The sequence below is a fragment of the Phacochoerus africanus genome, chromosome 3 (genome assembly GCF_016906955.1).
Source record: "Phacochoerus africanus isolate WHEZ1 chromosome 3, ROS_Pafr_v1, whole genome shotgun sequence".
Classification (NCBI taxonomy): domain Eukaryota; kingdom Metazoa; phylum Chordata; class Mammalia; order Artiodactyla; family Suidae; genus Phacochoerus; species Phacochoerus africanus.
The window spans coordinates 27,962,536-27,983,407 of NC_062546.1; the positions used below are offsets into that span (position 1 = coordinate 27,962,536).

The 20,872-nt window shown below is 50.0% G+C and overlaps 1 protein-coding gene across 3 annotated transcripts in view; it reads right to left on the reverse strand.

Moving 5' to 3' along the window:
• Window positions 1–19,598, reverse strand: part of HM13 (histocompatibility minor 13) — a 39,031-nt gene extending 19,433 nt beyond the window's left edge. For 2 of the 3 annotated variants that reach the window (XR_007133881.1, XM_047771397.1), the window contains exons 1-3: window positions 19,292–19,598; window positions 11,635–11,733; window positions 5,832–5,914 (exon numbers count right to left, since the gene is read on the reverse strand). Coding sequence is in view for 2 of the 3 variants with exons in the window: in XM_047771397.1 (XP_047627353.1) it covers window positions 5,832–5,914; window positions 11,635–11,733; window positions 19,292–19,474 (365 nt within the window). In the remaining variant the exon portion in view is untranslated. The remainder of the gene's footprint in view (window positions 1–5,831; window positions 5,915–11,634; window positions 11,734–19,291) is intronic. The other variant, XM_047771396.1, reaches the window with a different exon arrangement.
• Between the last annotated feature and the right edge of the window lie 1,274 nt (window positions 19,599–20,872).

Sequence of the window (20,872 nt, forward strand, 5' to 3'; positions counted from 1 at the left end):
AAGCAGAGGCAGACTTCCACATAAAGCAGAGTTCTTAGGAAAGCAATGGACTCCAAGGTTTGGTTGAGGTACCATCTGTATGAGAGTCCCTTGTCGAGAATGCATGTGAGAAAAACGTAAAAAAAAAAAAAAAAAGAATGTGTGTGTGTGTGTATATATGTATATACACACACACACACACATAAATATGGACTGGATCACTATGCTGTACAGCAGAAATTGACACAACACTGTAAATTAAGTACACTCTGATTAAAAAAAATCATATTCAGGCTCAAGCCTGCTTGGGGCAAATCCTCACTCTTCCAGGAGACCCACTGGGCAGACAGCAGAGCTGAAGAGGTGCCAGCCAAGAGCCTAGGGCAAAAGCTGATGACTGGGCCCCACACCACAGCGCTTAGGCGGCTGGCAGGGCAGTGGCCAGAAGTCGGATGGTCCTAGTCAACTACTTCCTCCTGCCAGCTCCCTCCCCGGCCTTAAGAAGCTGACCTGGCCTGGGCCAGAACACAGCAGAGGATGCACCAAACACGGCCAGGCCCGCAGAGGGAAATGCGATCTGCAGCCCCTTTTCCGGGCTGGTGGTAGAGGTGGATGGGTGAGGAGGCATGAATTTTGCTTTTGACTCTAGGATCAAACAGGTAATCCCTTGCCCCAATTTCCCAGAAATTCTGTCCCAATTTCTTAGTTTCTGTTTATTCTGAATGCCATCCAAACATGTGAAACGTGGCAAATCAAAGCTATAGTGTTGTCAGTTCCTTTGCATTTTGAGGTTGTTAAAGGGACTTTTCACTAAAATAGCCATCCAATTGCTCTTCCATGGGTCGCCTGTTAAACTGTTACTACGTTTGCTAAACCTTATAAAAATCCAGCACGCTCCTCTCTTTAGCAGTTAGCAGACCCAAAGCGAACCCGAGCTGACTATAAGGTATACTGTATTCTGCTTGAGGGGATTAACTATTTCCTTTAATTATCAGTTTCCCAGAAACTGAGCTATGTTGACATGAGGCAATTCCTTCTGGGTGATTCTGTTTCCTTAAATATTATATAAACAGTGACAACACAAAGCATGAATGGTATAATTGAATTATTGTCACTTTTATCTGAATAATAAGCCTGCTGTCAGCTTTGTAGATTCAAATAAAAGGAATTAAATATGGAAAAAAGAAAAGAAGGCATATTCCTGGACTCCCTGCCAAACCCATGAAGTCAGATGACTTGATGGTCACCCGACGCCATGACTTGTCAGGCCTGAGATTTTTAGACACAGCTGGAGCTGATCAGTTAGATGAATCACAGCCCCATGGGTGGGAGCAACCTCACATTCACTCCTTCCAGGCCTCTGTTGTTGTTCAGGATGGGCCTGGCCTCCTCTCTGGAAGCATTCGTTCTGACTACTCAGCATGATCTACTTCCTGGCCAGGCCGGGAGCAAAGTCTTTTTTTTCTAGATCACCTTCGGAGCAAGAACAGAGAACCAGGACTCTGAGCCCCGCCTGGATGAGCCCTTTCAGTGGCTCAGCCTCCTCAGCTGTATGTGGGGATAATACCACCTAACTTAAAGGGCTGCTGTGAAGACGGGAGGGAAGGTGGGGAGAAGGTAAGTCCAGCACTGGCCCCTCAACAGGGGTCCTAAGGACCATGAGCTTTCACCATTGCTGGTGCTTAGATGGTAGTTAGTCTGGATTTGAGGTAGCAGAATCCAGAAAGGTGCTCCCCACTGCAGGAGCCTGGAGGCAGGCCCAGGACTACCCGGGGTATGGCAGTTAAGGCCACAAAGTGTGAGCTCTACCAGACCTGGGGCTGGGAGGAAGAACCATCTGTGGGCCTCCGTTTCTCCACGTGTCAAAGAGCCAACCCCCTCTAGTCTGCAGGGCTGTGGCATGAATGACAAGAGGGCTTTGTGATTATGGAGAGACATGGTGGGCACAGGGATGGAACTGGGTGGGAGTGGGTTTCTACAAATAGGCTCTGAGCAGGAGGGAGGCAGCAGTTGGCATCGATGAGCCTGGAAACTACCTTCAGCTTAGTCTGCTGAATCACTTAGGGAGTCTAAAGCCAGAGGGTGTATGCAGAGGCGGAGAGAAGGCCTGAGGCACTGAGCCCTTCATTCCAGCCTGGCTACTGCCTTAGGAGCTCAACCAGCAAAGTGCAGTGGATAAGAGCATGGACTCTGTACCAGGCTTCCTGGGTTCAAATCCTGACCCTGCCACTGAGCTGTGTGACCTTGGGAAAGTCACTTAACTATTCTGTGCAACTGTTTCCTCATTTGGAACGCTCCAACAATATCCTTAGCATATATTAAGAAGATAAAAGGAACACTTGGCACCTTGTAAGTTTAACTGGAACAAGTCTCCAGACTGATGTCTTTGTTATCGGGAGGAAAGAGTGAAGCAACCTGGCCTATGTGAGCCTGCCTTGAGGGCAGAGGTCTTGTCCCATCACCTTCACCCCACTGATGCCAGCCTGGGGCCTGGGAGACAGTTGGTAAATGCTTACTAAACACCTTGAATGTGGGCTTTTATAGCAGGCAGACTCTTTCCGGCCCTCGATGGCTCATGCCAAACCTAAAGGTCACTGCTTCCTGTTGGGAAACCACATCCTGATACCCTTCTTCCCTGGGGGTGTAAGGCAAGGGCCAGTGAACCTGGTGGTACAGCCTCTCCCTCCCGGGTGGCAGATTCTGGCCTTATGGACCTTTCCCTATAAAGGTCAGCTGGGTGGGAAATGAGCTCGGAGGTGATAAAAATAAGCTGAGGTTCCCTTGGCAGGAAGGATATCGGCACGGGCTTGAGTCTTGGTGACCGTGCAAGGTGAAGGCAGGCTGCGGCCCTGCCTTCTGCAAACATCCCAGGCTGCGGTTTTGTCCCAGGGAAGCTGGAGGTGGCTAGGGGAAGGGAAGGAATTCCATGAGATCTCTGTGGGGCTCCATGGCCCCGGGCTCGGCGGCTATGGCCTCTCTTCTGTTGATCTTCCGAGACCACCGGCTCACTGGGACAGGGTGCCTCGCCCCTACCCCAACCCCTTCAGCTTTCTCTTCCCCTTCACTTTTGCTCAAACTCGAAGGAATACCTGGCCGTGGAGTCAGACAGACCTGGGCTCAAAAGCTCACTCTGCTCCTACCAACTGTGAATCCCTCTGAGCCTCCATTTCCTGTCTGGAACCCTGAGACCTTGTTGCCTGGAGCCTGGGGAAGGGCTGACTCTAAGTCTGTGGATATTAACAACTTGTTGAAATTCTAACAACCCTGTAGACTTCTTTGAGAAAACATTTAAGAAAACTCATTTAAAAAAAGTACATTTAACTCTTGGATTGACTCTCTGAATGGCATAATTAAATTCTGCCCTCTGCCTTTTCTGCTCAAATTATTTTCATCTGACTCAGCTGCTTTCCACGTAAATTTTACAGTAAGGATTTCTTTCATCTTGGTTTCTGGTCCATATCAGTTTTCTCAGAGGCGACCTCTGACCCCGTATGGTGAGTATCCCTATGCCTATGGCCATCCATTATTTTTATAAGGTTTAATTTTCCCAGGTCAAACAAACTGTGTGCTCTAAATTTTACTAAGAAAACGTTTCTTCTGTTAATTTTCAGTCACTTACAAATTTTAGCACGTGAGGTTTTAATTGCTTTGGTTCTATTTTCTGTTGATAATTTCTATCAGTAAAAATTATGAATTGGTTAAAAGACAACTGTTTATTGGCTAATCCATTAGAAATACGGTCAATGTTCCTCAGTTACTGTTCTAAAAATTATTAGTATTATTATTATTTTTGCTTTTTAGGGCCTTACCCGAGGAAGTTCTCAGGCTAGGGGTCGAATCGGAGCTGTACCTGCTGGCCTATACCACAGCCACAGCAAAGCTGGATCTGACCTGCGTCTGCGACCTACACCACAGCTCATGGCAATGCCAGATCCTTGACCCACTAAGCAAGGCCAGGGACTGAATCCAGATCCTCACGGACTCTAGTCGGCTTCGTTTCTGCTGCACTACAATAGGAAACTCCTGTTCTAAAAATTAAAAAAGGTCTCTGGTGTCAAAATGACACAGGTTCAAAATACCCTGCCTGGGCAGCTGGGTGGTGATCTCTTGTAGAATTGTTGATACAAAATGAAATAGTCAACTCCTCAGCACATGGTCAAAAATACCCTGGGTTCAAAATATATTCACTTTGGGCTGGTGGCTGGCCTGTGGGGAGAGCCGGGCCTCAAGGGTCTCGGAGATGCTGGGGGGGATGGGCTAGAACTGGGGGGATCCTAACCAGCAGGGGAAGTGACTCTGCAGAAAAGGAGAGGTTTGTTCCTATCTTGCTGGGTCCAAGTTGGGTTCTCTGGGTTTCTACTTATTAGGATGGGAGCTGGACCAGAATGCTCCCAGGGTGGCTAGAACAAGGTCTCGTGGGTGAAGGGTAGATGCAGCTGAAGACATCACTGAACTCAGTCAACAGACCAGGGCTGGAGTCCTGGCTGTGTGAACTTGGGCCAGCCACACTCTTGGTGTGCTCGTCACAGAGGTGGCTCACCAGATCCTTTCCACGCTCCCCCACGGAGCTACATGCCCTGCCTCCACTTCATAGTGGAGAAACATGCTCAGAGAGCTCAAGTAACCTGCACAAATTATCAAGCCAGCAGAGCCGGGCCTTGGTTCCAGGGCCCACGCTCTTGACTCCCAGTGTCCTGCCCAGAGGAATGAGGCCAAACTCGCCCTGGCTCTCAACGTCTTCCGTGTGGGTCCTGCTCTCGCTCTGACTGCCCTGGGAAGCTCCTGGCTGCATCTCCAATGTGCACAGACCTTCCAGCTGCAGCTGGGACTCTCCCTCCTACACTCTTCCAGGTTTCCTACCCATCAGAGCGGAGTTCAAGTTGTGTTCTTGCCTTCTGGAATCTTTTCCCGGTCTACTGGCCACCTCCCTCCATTGTTCTTGGCCCAAGGGGCCTGGTGGAAAGAGCGACGGGTGGGCTGGGGGCACAAAGCCTGTCTGGCAAGCAGCCCCACCCAGGGCCCACTGGCCTGGATCCTTCATCTCCAGGGAACTGACACAGCATGTGATCATCTGAGCAGGGTAGCAATGGAAAGAGGATGGGCTCTGTGGCCACAAAGACCTAGGTTTGAATCTTGGCTCTGCTTCTTATCAGCTGTGGGGTGCTAGCAAGTATCTTAACCTCTCTGAGCTTCAGTTTCTCAAGGAAACACAGGATTAAACGCTACAGATAACACTAATAATACCAATGGTTAACAGTTAATGACCACACTGTGTGCCAGATACTGTGCTAAAAGTTTTCCACATGACTTATAAGGAAGGAAATATCGCTTTCCTTCACACTCAGGCGAGGAATTGAGGCCAGAGAGATTAAGTAACTTGCTTAAAGCCACAGGGCTATTAAGTGGCAGAGTCTGGATTCAAAGTCAGGTAGTCGAATTCCAAGGCCTGCACTGCTTATGTCTCTGGGTCCTGCCTCACTCTCCAAGACCACGTGTGAGAAGCCCAACTTAGTGCATGGGGCAGCAGGGACAATGCCTGCAGGTGGCACTGGCACCGCTCATCTCAGGACTGTGACAACTACCATGACACTACTGTTCACATAACCTTCCCGACAACTGTGGTGGGAAACACCCATTGGACACTCTTATCATTCCTGGTAGAGAAACTGTGGCCCAGAGAAGCTATGGTTCCTGTTCTAGGTCACCCTGTGTGAGAGGGGAAAGACTCCCTTGGGTTGTACAGCCAGGATTCAAACCTGGCTCTGAATGGTGCCAAAGGTCATGTTCTCCTCCGAGACCCTGCACCGGCTCCTGAGAAAGCTGCTTCAAATGTTGCAGAGATGCCTTCTGACCTGATGGTGTGGGACAGGGCCAGGATTCCCAGCACGAAGAAATACATGGACAGCAAGAGGTTGATGTACTCCTGGGAGAATATCTGAGGCAGAAATATAAAGAGAAATAGGAAGTCAGGGGGGCCGGTGGCTACGAAGAAATCAAAGTCCCCGCTTTTCTTCTGGAGGTGGTCTCACCCTCTGGAGCTCGGGAGTAGTGTCAGGAAGGCTCACAAATGGTCCTAGGGGCCTTCTAGTTGTGTGGCAATGGGAAGGAGGGAAGGAACCCCAAGCCCTCAGAGGCACCTCCCGAGGAGCCTGGAGGTTTGCACCCGGTGGCTCCATTATTTGGAGACAGCCAGTATTATGTGTGTGCCCGGGGTCCTGCGTGGGAATCACGGGGTAGGGCAGTCCGAAGTTCAGAGTCCCAAGGGAGTCACCTGACCTCAGAACACACTCTTCCAAGCTTCCTTCTTTCTGCTCAAAAATCTAGGGGGCCCCCTAGAGTGGCCACCAAGACTCGGAGCACGCCAGTTACGAGTCATCTGTGCCTGGCTTCACTTTCTCCACATCTCTGCCCTGCCGGCTGCCCCACCCGCAGTGCTGCAAGTTTGGACAGCAGGCCCTGACAGCTGTGTCTTGGTCCTGGGCCCGTCAGGTGAACCTGAGAAACATTCTCTCACAGCGCTCTAAAGCCAGTGGTCACGTGCTGCCGATGCTGGACTCTGGGAAGGCTGTGCCGCATGGCTCCACGGTCCCTGCACCATCTTCTAGTTTGTCACTGGGAAGCTCTAACTGGGAGGTGGTGATGTGCTGTGGTGTGGGGCCCAGGGCCACTGGCCACTCTCAGGTAGGGTTATTCTCAGATCTGTTTCAAGCCTGTCTGATCACTTCGATCCCCTGCTACCCCCTCAGCAGCTCCCCTCTGCCCTCGCAAGCTCAAGGCCCATACCCTCCCCTTGGCCTCTCATGGCCCGTGTGGTGACCACCGTGCATCTTCTCAGCTGAGGCTCATGCTACGCTCCTTCTCGTTTTATGTGCTGGTGGCCACGGTGGCCTTGCTGTGCCACATTCTCACCCTGGGCAGCCTGTGCACATGTCCCTGTGATGCCAGGGACCCTCTCCTCTTCACACCCACGTTTCTGAGTGGCTTTTTTCAACTTGACTCCCTGCCCACATCCCAGTCCCTTGTTCGTTCAGCTCATGTTTACTGTCTACCAGGCGCGGCTGCATCGTGCACAGCACTGGAACTGAGGAATAAGGCAGAAAAGTCCCTGCTCGCATGGAGTTCATGCGCCAGTGAGGGAGAGTCTCAAAAAAGATGAACACGCAGCACGCTGTCAGGCGGAGATGGGTGCTAAGAAGTCAAGCAAAGCAGGGCGAGGAGGGGTGGGGGAGCTCCGTGTCAGAAGGGTGGCCTGGGAAAGCCTCCCGATGGGATGACACCCGCTTCATTCAGGAGCAGGGCCCTTAGTGAAGCCAGGAAGCAGTTGTGAGGATGTCTGGGGGAAGGGCCTTTGAGGTGGATGGAAGGGCAAGGGCAAAGGTCCTGAGGTGGGTACGTGCTTATGTGTGCGTGGAACAGCGAGGGCCTGTGGGCCTGCAGCTGAGGGAGGAAGGAGTGTCAGGAGATGAGGCTGGGAAGGTGGGAGGGAGACTGTGCAGTGATGTCAAAAAGGCATGAGATTTGTCTGGGTGAGACAGGCTGGTACTGCAGGGCTAAGGACAAGGCTGTGACCTGATCTGAGGGCCCAAGAGGACCCCTCTGCTGCCGTGTGAAGGCTGCTGTCAAGCAGACAGCCCAGTGAGGGGACACTGCATCCACAATGGGCTGGGGGAGAAGGGATGTGATGAGCAGGGGTCAGGTTCCAGGTGTGTCCTGGAGCTGGAGATGCAGGCAGTGCCCAGGGCTGGCTGAGTGTGGAAACGAGGGAGGAACATGCCCAGGGTTTTCGGCTGAGCAGCGAGGGGATGAGGTGCTGCTATCTGAGGGGGGGCTTGCGCAGGAACAGACACTTCTGTGCTTCCCTGGCGCTACAGACCTCGCCTTCCCAGCACTTCCTAGGACTGCAACTTCCTATCTATGTGAGCGCCTGATCAGGGTCTGTCTTGCAACAAGAAGCTCCTGGAGGGCCGGGGTGGGCCAGCTGTTTTTCTCACTGTGGTGTCCCCCGCAGCCAGCACAGGACCTGGTGAGAAGTGGGCTCTTGATACATGTTTGTAGAATGACTGAATGGATGAACACAATCCGTGGCCGTGGTGTGAATGCTCTGAGCAGCCTAGGCGCACGGATGGTGTTTTAGTTGTCAGGATGTGCCACGCTCTCACATGGCTTTCTTTCACCATGGGCCCTGGGGACACGCTTCTCTCTGGCCATACCTTTGAGCTTTTGGTCAGCCTGACTGTGTGGACAGTGGATTGTGTACCACGTCTTGCTTTCCTTGGCTGCTAGAAGGTCAGAGGTGCTTCTGGTGGGAACACAAGTGTTTAGCGCCTGGGGTCTGGGTACGGTCCAAAGCTTCACTGTTTTTTCCAAGTTTTTTTTCCTCCTTTACCCCTGTCTCTTCCTTCATTTTTCTTTGCTGTTGGATTTCATCTTTATAAGCTGTCTCAAAGCAATGAGGTTTAAATGTGGTGGGAGAAGGCAAATTTTATGATTTCCAGTGTCCCAACCAGGAGAGGAGGAGAAGGGCTGAGTGAGAGCCACTGATAAGCCAACCGCCCAACCAGTGGCCAGTCTTGAGTTTGGTAGGAACCTGGTGGCTGGTGCTATCCAGGCAGCCGCCTTTCACAATCTCGATGTGGACACTCTGGTGACTTGGGGAGCAGGCAGGCTATGTCCTCTGGCACAAGGCAGGCTGGGGCTTACCTGCTTGGAGAGGAGAACAGGCTGAGCAACAGGCATCCGGGGCCTTAAATAAATACGTTCACGCCCTCTGCTGCCCGCAATTCCTTTCTGGGGAATCTAGCCTAAGGAAAGAATCCTAAATACTAAAAATGTTAGAGGATCCTGAGGCAAGGGCCTTAGTATTCCTGGTAGCTAGCACAGCAGACACTTGAGAAGTATCTGCTGGAAACCAAGTCAGAGACAATGGGTTAGATGTACCCAGAGCCACAGAGAGATCTCAAAAGTACAGGGGAGAGGAAAAGGAACACAGTTCTATTTAAGAAAACTAGACTCTCACTAAACAGACACACAGATACACCAACACTATATATTTTATAAGGAGACACACACATCCGAGGACACAAATCAAACACATTAAGGCATGTACCTCTGGCAGAGAGGGAAATGAAGGTGGGAAATGGAGGTGGGCATCAGGGTGAAGGGAGGTAAAAAAAAACGAGGGGGGCCTGGCATGAGCTGGTGATGGTATGCTATGAACCAAAGCATTTGATAAAATCAACTCTTCTCCTGAGGTCCAGGAAAAAAAAGAAAAAAATCAGTGAATAGCTAATACTTGCAAGAGTAAAAATCAGGAGAGTTCCTGTTGTGGCTCAGAGGGTTAAGAACCCGACATAGTGCCTGTCAGGATGTGGGTTCAATCTCTGGCCTGGCTTAATGGGTTAAGGATCTGGCATTGCCGCAAGCTATGGTGTGGGCCGCAGATGGGGTTTGGATCACATGTTGCTGTGGCTGTTGCACAGACCAGCAGCTGCAGCTCCCATTTGACCCCTAGCCTGGAAACCTCCATAAGCCGCAGGTGAGGCCGTAAAAAGGAAAAAAATCAGAACAATGTTTTCTTTAAAGTGAGGGGGATGCAGTAAGCCAGTCACAGTGTATCTGCTTGTGGGGATATTCTGAAATCATTAAAAAGAATAGTTCTGGGAGTTCCCGTCATGGTGCAGCGGAAATGAATCTGACTAGGAACCACGAGGTTTCAGGTTCAATCCCTGGCCTCACTCAGTGGGTTAAGGATCCAGCGTTGCCGTGAGCTGTGGTGTAGGCCAGTGGTTACAGCTCTGATTGGAACCCCAGCCTGGGAACCTCCATATGCTGAGGGTGTGGCCCTAAAAAGACAAACAAACAAACAAAAAGAATAGTTCTGATCCAATAATGAACGAATGACAGAACAAGAAACAGGCATTAATGTTTCTGGCTCACTCAGACTGGTAAAAATAGAGAACTTGGATGCTACTCAGTGTAGGTGGGAATACAAGGAAGCCAGCACACTTGCAACTGTTAAAGGGAATGTAAATTGGTATAATCTTTTTGGAGGGATTTGGCAATATCTGCTCTGATTACAAATGGAGATGCTGTTTGAGCTGGTGATCCTACTGCAGATACACTTGAAAAAATGTGATTGTGCCAAGATCTGTACCTAAAGATGTTCATGGCAGAAGCGCTGTGACTACACACTACTGAATGCCCGTCAGGGTACAAATATAAATCTCCCTGGTAACAACTATATATATATATATATTTATTTTTTGGCTGCACCTATGACATGTGGAAATTCCCAGACCAGGGATAACCTGTGCCACAGCAGTGACTTGAGCCACTGCAGTGACAATGCTGGGTCTTAACCCGCTGTGCCACAAGAGAACTCCAGAACCATATGTTTTGCTATATTTGTTTTAAAATTTTTACATAACGTAGATCTATGCATAATAGAATGATTCATAAGAATCTAAATTGGGGAGAGGATTATAGCTCATTTGCACCTTCCCTTAGATTGAAAAAAAAAAAAACAACACAACTATGTACATGTATTTAAAAAAAATAAAACAACTATGTACATGTATTTTTAAAATGTAAATTAGAAGTTATCCTTGAGGAATTTTCAATGGCCAAGAAAAAAGTGCCTGTGATGTATTATTAAAAAAATTCCAGTTAAAAAATGATTATAATTAGGTTAAAAATATGCTTACAAAAAGTTTGAAAGGAGATATGCTAAAATGTTAATAGTGATTAATTACCTCAGTGTATTTCCCCCCTCTAAGTTTTCTGTATATACTTTTATAACTAGTACATGTTATATATATATATATATATAGTGTGTGTGTGTGTGTGTGTGTGTGTGTGTCTTTTCTAGGGCCGCACCCTCGGCATATGGAGGTTCCTAGGCTAAGGGTCTAATTGGAGCTGTAGCTGCCAGCCTACGCCACAGCCACAGCAACGTGGGATCTGAGCCGCGCCTGCGACCTACACCGCAGCTCACGGCACTGAGCCATGATGGAACTCCCTATGTTTTAAAAAAGTTTTAGAGCTTGCAATAACATGAAAAAATGCTTATGATGTTATTAATGTGAGTGAACAAAGCAGCTACAGGACTGAATACAGCACGTGGTCACAGCTACGGAGGAGCCATGCACAGGGAAAAGCAGAGGAAGGACACACCTCAAAAGGGACTCTTTGACTGTCTCTGGCAGGGGGGTTTTGGATGGCTGCTGTTTTCCCCTTTTTACTTTTCTGTGTTTTCCAGGTTTTCAACACTGAGCCTGTGTAACTTTTATTGGGAAAATAAACCTCGATAAATTAAAAAAAAAAAGGCAATTAGTATGATAGAGGTATGTCCGAGAGACACAAGCTATACCCCACCCCGACACAATGAAACCAAACTGGTGTCACAACAGCAAAACAAAAAGCTCCACGGAGAAGGGAAATGAAGACTGGTGGGAAGGAGTCCCCGACACCAACTGCGGGGGGGGGGGGGGGGGGGGGGGGGGGGACTCTGGGTAGGGGTCTAGGCTCAAAGTATTATTTTTCCTGATCTTCATATTTTCTATAAATGAACATGCATGTCTCCTGTGATGGGAAAAATGAAACATAACAAAATAAAGTTATTTAAACCAAATGACACATGGGTGACAAAGGACTTACTTTGAAAAAGAGGTAGAGCCCCAAGAGCGTGCAGCTGGCGATGATGGGGAAGCGGGCGGCATCCCGGCTGGTGATGGTCTCGGGCATGTCCGAGGCGTTCTACACGAGAGAAGAGAGGCACCTGCTGAGCAGGGGGAGTGCGTCTTGCCTCCAAGGGCTGGAAGCTGGTGGCAGTTTGGTGCCCCAACAGCTTGTTCGTCTCCTTCCCCTTCTGCCCGGTCACTGAGGTGCCTCAGCGGTCCCCCATGTTTTCTTGAGGCAAGGTTTTGTTAGTGCCGTTCCCTTGACCAGGGCTGCTGCCCACCCACCCCTGGGCTGGCAGGATGCTCAGTTCCCGCTGTTTTGCTATTGAGGAGATCCAGACCTCGACAGAAGCAGTCCAGGCAGGACCCAGTACACGCACAGTGTATGTGGATAGAAGGGCAGAGGCAGTGGCTACGTGATAACTGAAAGAGGACACTGGTGACAGTAGTATGGTCCTAGACCTTACAAAGACTATTTCCAGTTAGTTTTCTTATGGATTAGCTAAGAGGTAAGTACGGTCAATGTTTTATCCAGTAGGCAGTGACTATTACGAGTGGAAATAAACCAGCAATAAACAAAACTAGCAATGGCTAAAATCTATCGTAGGAAGGTGCCAACTGCAAGGAGAAGCAAACCATGACAAAACTCAAACTCAAAGAATCTGACTGGAAAACTGAATCTGGTCAGAGTGAAAGCCACAGAGAAATCCACAATGGCAGATGCTACAGCTGGCAAAAAGGCAAGCTGGGTAAAGAGCTAAGGGAGGGTAAATATTTACATGAAAAAGAACTGAATGCAATCAAAATCACTTCAGTATTATCAAAAGGGAAAAAAATTGGAACTGGAGTAACAGTACAACATAAGAAATTAAATCAGCTTCACAGAACTCATGCCAAAAGACTGTCTAATGAAAACCCATCAATAACAGTATAACTCTGGTTTAAATTTATATTAAAAAACACCAGTCAAAAGCTTTCAGGGCAGTTCCCTTGTGGCCAGCAAGTTAAGGATCTGGTGTTGTCACTGCAGTGACTTGGGACACTGCTATGGTACAGGTCTGATCCTTGGCCTGGGAACTTCCACATGCTGTGGGTATGGCCAAAAAAAAAAAAAAAAGGAAGAAAAAGAAAAAAAAGCTTTCAGGACCATGATGCTCTCAATACTTGCTCTGTGGTAGGCAAAATCCTCAGTCCTCAAGGACCCAGCAAATGTTACTACATACTGATGCATCTAATGCACAGCCGTGGCAGTCATCCAAGGTAACACTCTCTTAAGGGCTTGCTGGGTGACTGAGAATTGTTTGCTCTCTGGGCCTCAGTTCACTCATCAACCAGGATGACAATCTCGAGCTTTACTTATCTCTGAAAGGGCCAAGAGGCTTAAACTAAAGCACGGGATGCCAAAGAGGCCGGCAAACTGGAAAGTACCGTGACTGGGAAGCTGTGATTATCAGGGAGAGGCGAGGTGGGAGGCCCTTAACCAAACCCCAACTTACACACGGCGAGGCAGCCCAGGCCCAAGACCAAAAGGGAGACCCTGCCCTCTGGAGGGCCCAGGCAGCTTTGCTGGGAGTGGGAATGGGGTGGGTGAGCAACACCGACCTGGAGAGGCAGGGTCGGCTTCCTTCCTGCTTCTCTCCTAGCCCTTGGTTTCTGCTTTCAGCAGCACTGTGCTGTGCGGCTTGGCAAACTTCTCGCTTGCTCCGTGTACCTCTGCAAAGTCAATATATGTCCCAGGTAGCAGCAGGATGGGCTCAAAAAACCCCCCTAGCTGCTGACCTCAGAGTTCACAGGTAGGTAGCCAAGACCATGACAGGTACTCAGAATATCACGATATAGTGTGAGCCCTGACAAAGACACGCACACCGCCTTGACACAAGGCATGAGTGCCAATGGTAGGTGGGGTGGGGGGGCTCTGATGTCAGCAAGCCCAGTTGCACCCCCGGCAGTTTCTTCCCAACTGCAGGACTTTGGGAAAGTTATTTTCTCTCTCAAAGCCTTGACTTTCTCAGAGGTAAGACAGGTTGTCAGGATTCGATGATTACTGCATTGGAAATACTTAGTGTTGTGCCCTGAGCACAAGGTCTGGTATGTAGCAGGAGCCAGATAAATGCTAGGTGAGGTTTTTTTGGTGTATAAAGAAGGGAAGCGCTTACCAGGCAGAGGGACCTGCAGATGCAGAGCACGTGGTGTGAAAGCGTTCACGGACTCTGGCTTTACCTACAAACCAGTGTTACGGCTCATTTCCACATACTCATTTAAATTCAGCCCAGGATCCCAGGTGGGAAGAGCCTGAATATTATTTGATGGCAGACCAAGGGTGGACAGATGCCCTGCCATACAGAGGAATCTGGCCTCTCTGTGGGTGATGTTCAGAAATATCCCAGGCTGCACTGTTGAATCTGGATGGGAGGCTTGAAGTCTGACTGACAATGACAGAGAAGAGGATAACACTTACTGAGAGCTTTCTGGGTGCCAAGCACTGTTCTAGCCACTTTACAAGACTTTATCCTCAGAATAACCCCAGGAAGCAGGTACTTTTAATAGGTCTACTTCACAGATAGGAAACCGAGGCTCAGGGAGGTGATGTAACTTGCTTTAAGGTCACACAGCTTGCAAATGACAGAGCCAGGATTCACACTGAGGCAGTCAGGTTCCAGAGCCTAAACTCTCAGTTCTTACCTTCTAAATACCCTCTACCTTTCCTATCTAGAAATTTCTTCTGGGAGTTCCCGTCATGGCTCAGTGGTTAATGAATCCAACTAGGAACCCTGAGGTTGTGGGTTTGATCCCTGGCCTCGCTCAGTGGGTTAAGGATCCGGCGTTGCCGTGAGCTGTGGTGTAGGTCTCAGACGAGGCTCGGATCCCGTGTTGCTGTGGCCCTGGCATAGGACAGCGGCTACAGCTCTGATTCGACCCCTAGCCTGGGAACCTCCATGTGCCGAGGGTGTGGCCCTAGAAAAGACAAAAAAAAAAAAAGACAACAAAAAAGGAAATTTCTTCTGGAAAGCAGTGACAAGATGCTCAGGGAGCCTGTGACGTCTCTGAGGAAAGGAATCCTGAAGGCAACAGAATCTTGGTAGTTACATGCTGGAAGCAAAAGCAGCGGGGGAAACAGCTGACAGCTTCAAGTCACTGGCTCGGCCCCAGCTCTGCAAGTTCTACTTTCAGGTCACCCCCTAAAAAGGATCTGGGACTCGTGGACCATGCTGTTCCTGCTGCTCTAGCTGGAAAGCCCAGGGTCTCCTCTCCTCACTACCACGGGCATTCACCTGGGCATTTCCTGAACTTCCTGCCCCAGTTTTCACCAGCACCACCTCACCTGCCTCCTTCCCACCTGTCACCTCCTCTGCCAGGAGCTCTTCCTGAAACATGATCATCTCACACATCAGCTCAGAAGCCTCCAGGGAATGGACTACCCAGCGGCCATTAAACTAGAATTGAGGTCACTGCAGGTGGGAGTTGAAACTGGTGCAACCTCTGTAGTGGATAATTCGGTAAAAATCTATACATCAAACACGCACAGAGCCTTTGACCCAGCAAACCAACTCCAAGGGATTTATCCTACAAATACACAGAAAAGCATCAAGTAACAAATATACAAGGAGATGAAGTTGGCCTGCGATAGCAGAAGACTGACACTACCCCACCGGCCAGCGGAGGATCCTAAACCAGGGGTCCTCATCCTTGAGCGCGTATCCGAACTGGTCTGTGAACAGGTTTGCGGTGCTAACAAGTTCCCAGGTGAAGCTGCTGCCGCTGCTCCAGGGATTATATTTTGAAAATCATGGCTGTGGGGCACAGGTGAACACAGTACGGCTGTTAAGAACACAACCGCTCCAGTGTGCTGACCTAGTCTCCAACAGAGAAGTGGTGAAAAAGGCAAGGGGCAAAAGAGTGTTTATATAACTGCATACAAGAGTGTATATATAACAATAACAATGCTATTTATACAGCAAAAATGGGGGGGAGTATACGCTTATTTATTTGTAAAGGCACAGAAGCTCTCGATAGATATCCAATAAATAGGTATAGTGGCTGCCTCTTGGGGAGGGCAGCTGGGGTAGGAGGGAGACTTCACTCTACTCCTTTGGAATGTGGCACCATGGGTGTGAGTTACCCACCTTCTCTGCCATAAAACAAGGATGTACATTTACATGTACTGACATAGAAAAATGACCAAGACACATATATATTTTTTGGCCATGTCTGAAGCATGCAGAAGTTACTGGGCCAGGGATAGAACCCATGCCACAGCAGCGACAACACCAGATCCTTAACGTGCTATGCCACCAGGGAACTCCAAGACACATTGTTAAAGAAAAAAATTAAGTGTCAGAACAACATGTACTGCAGTCTCATTTTTATAAAAACAAATTTATGTATACACACACACACACACACAGAGGAACATACATGTTGGTATATACATCGAAAAAGGTCTGGAAGATCACACACCAAGGAGCTAACTGGGTTACTTCCAAGGAAGTGGTGCTTTTCCCTTCCAGTTCTGCACTGCTTGAGTTTTTACAAAGGCACATATGCAGTAACTATGAAGATTAACGGCTGTGTCGCTTTCAGGATTCTATAGCTCGGAAAGGCTGCAGGCTCCCAGAGCATCTTCTTGTTGAAGCATCTGTATTGGGCACACATCAAACTGCTCACTGCCTCCCTGACACACCCGTGGTCCCACACCTCCCTCACCTGTCCTGCCTCTGGACTCTCACCCACCCTGGCTAGATCCTTTAGCAGGCACATCAGAATTCAGTTCAGTTGGCTGGTCACACAGCTGTCTCTCCTTGGTGACCGAGCTCTGTGAGGGCAGGGCTTGGACCTTCTTGGCCCAGCCCCCCTGGTACCCAGGCCAGGAGCCCAGTCCAGCTGGCTGAGGGGCTCCTCTGAGTTACAGCCAAAGGCCTCTGAAGCACTCTGATGAGCAGCTCTTGCTTGGGCTGGGATTTGCCCGCTTCTGTGAACACAGGTCCCCGACAGGGATGGGCACTGCTCTCAGACTGCTCCACCCGTGGCTACTTCTTCCCAACACTCCTGGACACTCCACCTTCTCCTGCCATGATTTCACAACTCGCCCTGCCTCTCATGGACAACTTGGCCCTAGGGAGCCTTCTGTCCTCGCATGCCCTCTCTCAGCTGGCTGTGGGGGTCTAATACTAGTGGGAAATCAAACCCCTTGGGCCCCCAAGCTAACTTTTCTTTCTCCTTGCCAAATGATCAGAGAAACATGACTCAGGGTAGAAAAAGGGAGTAGTTTGGCCAGCCTCCCCTCCAGGGCAAAATGCCATTTGTGTGGGTCTTTAGAGGCACCTGCATCAGGAAGCAAGCCCCTGACCAGGACCAGGGACACGTGGTTCTGCCTAATTGGCAGAGAAGTCATTTCTGTGATTCTCAGTTTCCTCTGTACAATGGGGATAATAAAACTGGCTGTCTGACTCACTCGATAGCTAGAGAATCAGAGGGTAAGGGCTCTGTAAACTTTAGAATATCTTAGTTCCCGGTGGTGGGAGGCTACTGAAGGTCAGGCTGTCTGCAACTCCACACACAAGTCTTCCAGTCCCCTGTCCTGCAGGAGATGCTGGAGAGAGGTACTGAGATGCTACAGAGACTTGAAAGCTCTCTCCTATCCCTACCCTCTGCTCCAGCCATCCCAGGCCTTCCCTCACCTCCTAAACCTGCTTCCCTGGCTTCCTCTGCGTAGCAGGTCTTCTGGCTGAAATCCTGCTTCTAAATCAATGTTCAAGCCCACCTCCAGCACATAGCCGCCTTTCCCTGCTCCAGGTATGCTCAACCTTTTCCCCCGAACCCTATAGCACTACCTGTACCACGATCACAGATCTAGTTATTTCTCCCTCATCCAGACACCCGAACTCCTTGGTGACAGGGCTCTGGCCCACTCATCCTTGAAGTACCCCTCCATCCTGGAAAATGGTGCGGCTTCAGGAAATTCTATTGTCTGGAGGTGTTTTCTGAAGAGATTAGTGGTCCACGTGCAGAAGGTACCAAGGAGAATGCCTCAGAAAGACTGGAGAGACCTTCACATCAAGTGCTCAGCTCCCACCTTGCTGCCTTTCACCTCCTTTGTTTTGGGCTATTTCAGAACTACCCCTGCACCAAGTGTCTGCCCAAAAAGTACAGCAGAGAGGCTGAAAATGCCTGACCTCTGCTTAGAAGAGGCTGAACAGTAAGGCAAATGGGGCCACCTAAGCCCTGCCTGACCAATCCCCTTTGCATCTGACCACAGAGGGAACCAGCAGCAAGTCCTCTGATCTTGGGAAAGGGAGGCGGCAGCCCTTAGCCACTGCTCCAGTTGGGTAATGTTTCGAGAACCCAGGCTTGAGCAGTTTCAAAAGCGGTAGGTACTTTGTGGATCTGCCCTCTTTGGGTTAAGCTGGTTTCCGCTTAGGTTCAATTTCAGGTTTGGGGTGGGGGAGGAGCAGCAGGGAGCTGCAGATCAGGAGGTGGTGGTGGAGGACGATGGGAGAGACTGCCAGGAAGTGAGAAGCCACTGGTGCAATGGGGTAGAAAGGGCTTAATATAGGGAAGAAGGGTGGGAGAAGTCAGAAGGTGGACAGTCCTGGGGTTCTCTTCGGTATCCAAAGGGACCAATGGTGAAGATGCTGAAGGTCAGGGATGGGGTCTGGCCCAGTCTCACAACAGAGGCAACAGCAGCTCAGTTACTCAGCAGGTAAGCCCAATTTGGTGGAGGGACTACTGTTTTAATGGGAATGAGGAGAAAAGCTCCTTTGAGGTATGGTCAGGGTCTGGGCTGGGCACAGAGGTAGGAGTTAAGAATAGGGTCTGGACTCAGGCTAGGACAGGTCTGATATTGGTTGGTAGTTAGGAAGAGGAAGCCAGCAAACTAAGGGGAATATGCCTGGTTAAAAAGAGAGGCTCCCAGGTACCAGGTTCTGAGAAGCTGGCTGATTGGAACTGGTTCCAGAAAGTGATGCAAAAAACCAGGACCTAAGCTGGGCCTATATTTCTGTGCTAATTTTTTGGAGGTGGGGTAAGGGCCTGATCTGAAGCTTCTAGGAAAGCATGGTACAGGTCAGAGATTCCAACTGGACAGGTGTCAGAGTCTAAGGATGAGTCTGGATGTGAGAATTTGCCCTGGGGTAGGCAGAGGAATGACAGGAGACTGTACCATTCAGGATGTGTCAGGACTAGTGCTCCAGATGGGGACGGACCTAGAACTTGGGATGAGGTGACTGTTCCAGATGGGATGAGCAGCCAAAGCGGAGGGTAGGGCTGGTCTGGCTAGGTCCAGCAGTCTCAGAACAATTAGTGACCAAATCATAGTGTGAGGGTCTGCCGATGGTGCTTCCAGCACGATGCAGAGGGAAAGATGCGTCAAAGCACCAATGAGGGGGTACCACTCTCTATTTAAGGAAGGTGTCAGTACGCGGTTCGTGGATCGGTGCCTAGATCCTGGTGCACCTAAGGCCCCAGGGACGTGGGGCTAGGGGGAGATGGGGAAACGGTGGTGAGCAATGCTGGGGTGAGGGTCAGTGTCTGGGGAGAGGAGGTGTCTGTCCCGGCTAGGGTGGGAGGAGGTAGGGTCCGTGACAGCCGTGTCCGGGTGGGAGGTGGACAGTGCCCGGTTTTGCCGCTGACCCTACCTTGCCGCGAGCGCAGCGCACTGAGCGCAGGGCGCCGAAGAAGATGGGCAGCAGCGCCATGAGCAGGAGGCTGCCGTAGGCCAGCGCGATGCCCTCAGGTGTAGAAGGCGGCCGCGTCGTGCCATTGGTTGGGCCGCCTGCCTCGGCACTGTCATTATGCGGGTCGCTGAGGGCCGAGTCCATGGCGAGGCTGCCTTCGAGGTCCGACTCCAGCACCCGCGGACGGCCGCGGCAGAGACGCAGACGGGAAGACGGACGCTGTAGGGAAAGCCACGTTCCCCTAAAGAAATAGGAAGTGACGTGCCTTCCGCGCCGGCCCGCGCCGCGCACGCGCGCGCGCTCACGTCTCCCCGCCCGCGCGCCCTCTAGCGGTGGCGGAGGACCAGGCGGCCAGTTGCTAAGCAACATGGTGGTTGGGGGAAGGAGCCCTGAACTACAGCAGTGGGTGGGCGGACATTCATCCCGCCGGAGGCTGGAGGAACCTGTGCCCCAGTCCCAGTCGACCTCTTTAATCTCAGGCTGTCCCACTCCCCGCAGATCCTAATAACTAAGAATTCGTTCGCTCATGCATGCATCCATCCAATATTTAATCATTTCCTCATTCCTTAAGTATTTAAGTATCCCGTTATATGCAGGCACTGTCTAGGCTCAGGAGACACAGAAGGGAACAGTAGAGACAAAAGTCCATCCCTGCTCTCAGGAAGTTTGGATTTTTAGTGTGGTGGGAGGGGGTGTTGGGAGAACAATAAATAAAACGGATAAAGTCAAGTCTAGAGGATGTTGGTATGTACTTTTATGCTACATAGCATTTTAATGGAGATAATTTAGACAGACCTACCTTTCTAGGAACCTAGTGCAATTTTGTACATGGGTTGGGCCAGGACCTGACAGCCAGTTCCAGAGGACAAAGTTCAGGTGGTTGGCACTGTAGATGGCCAGCCCCATGTCGCTCCCAGTGTATGTACGTCCAGGAGTGAGGAGAGGGTGTGAGCGTCTCACAAGTCTGGGGCTCCTGGCTCTGCTACTGATGCCCTAGATTAAGCGCTGGAGAAAGTATATGGCACCCTGCAGGCACCTAGCACTGGAGAAACTTTGGGCCAAGTAGTGGAAAATAAATGTGCTTTCCAGGAACCCAGGAAGTGGGCCAGTCTGGAACACGAAGGGAAGATTCATTCTCCTCCGGTGTCCCTCTACTGAAAAGGCTTAACATATATCAGCTGGCAGAGGAGAAATATTTACAAGGTCCAGCTCCATTATTTCAGAGGCAGCAAGGAGAGTGGATTTAGAGCAGAGAGGCAATAAGTTGATAAGTGACACAGACAGTATAAAATCACATGGCCTGGTTCAAGCTGGGTAGGTGGTGTGGTGAGGTTAGAGTATAAGGTTCACGGTGAGAGGAGACAAAGGCAAGAAGTTTGCCTTTAAAAGTTTCATGATAGAGTTGTCTGTCTAGTTAATGCCAGATAGGGCACTAGTACCTTTATGCGTGTTTTCTTTGATCTCAGCAACACTACTAAGATATGATTTGTCCTATTTTGCAGATGAGGAAACAACCTCACAGAGGTAAACTAGCCAGCCAGG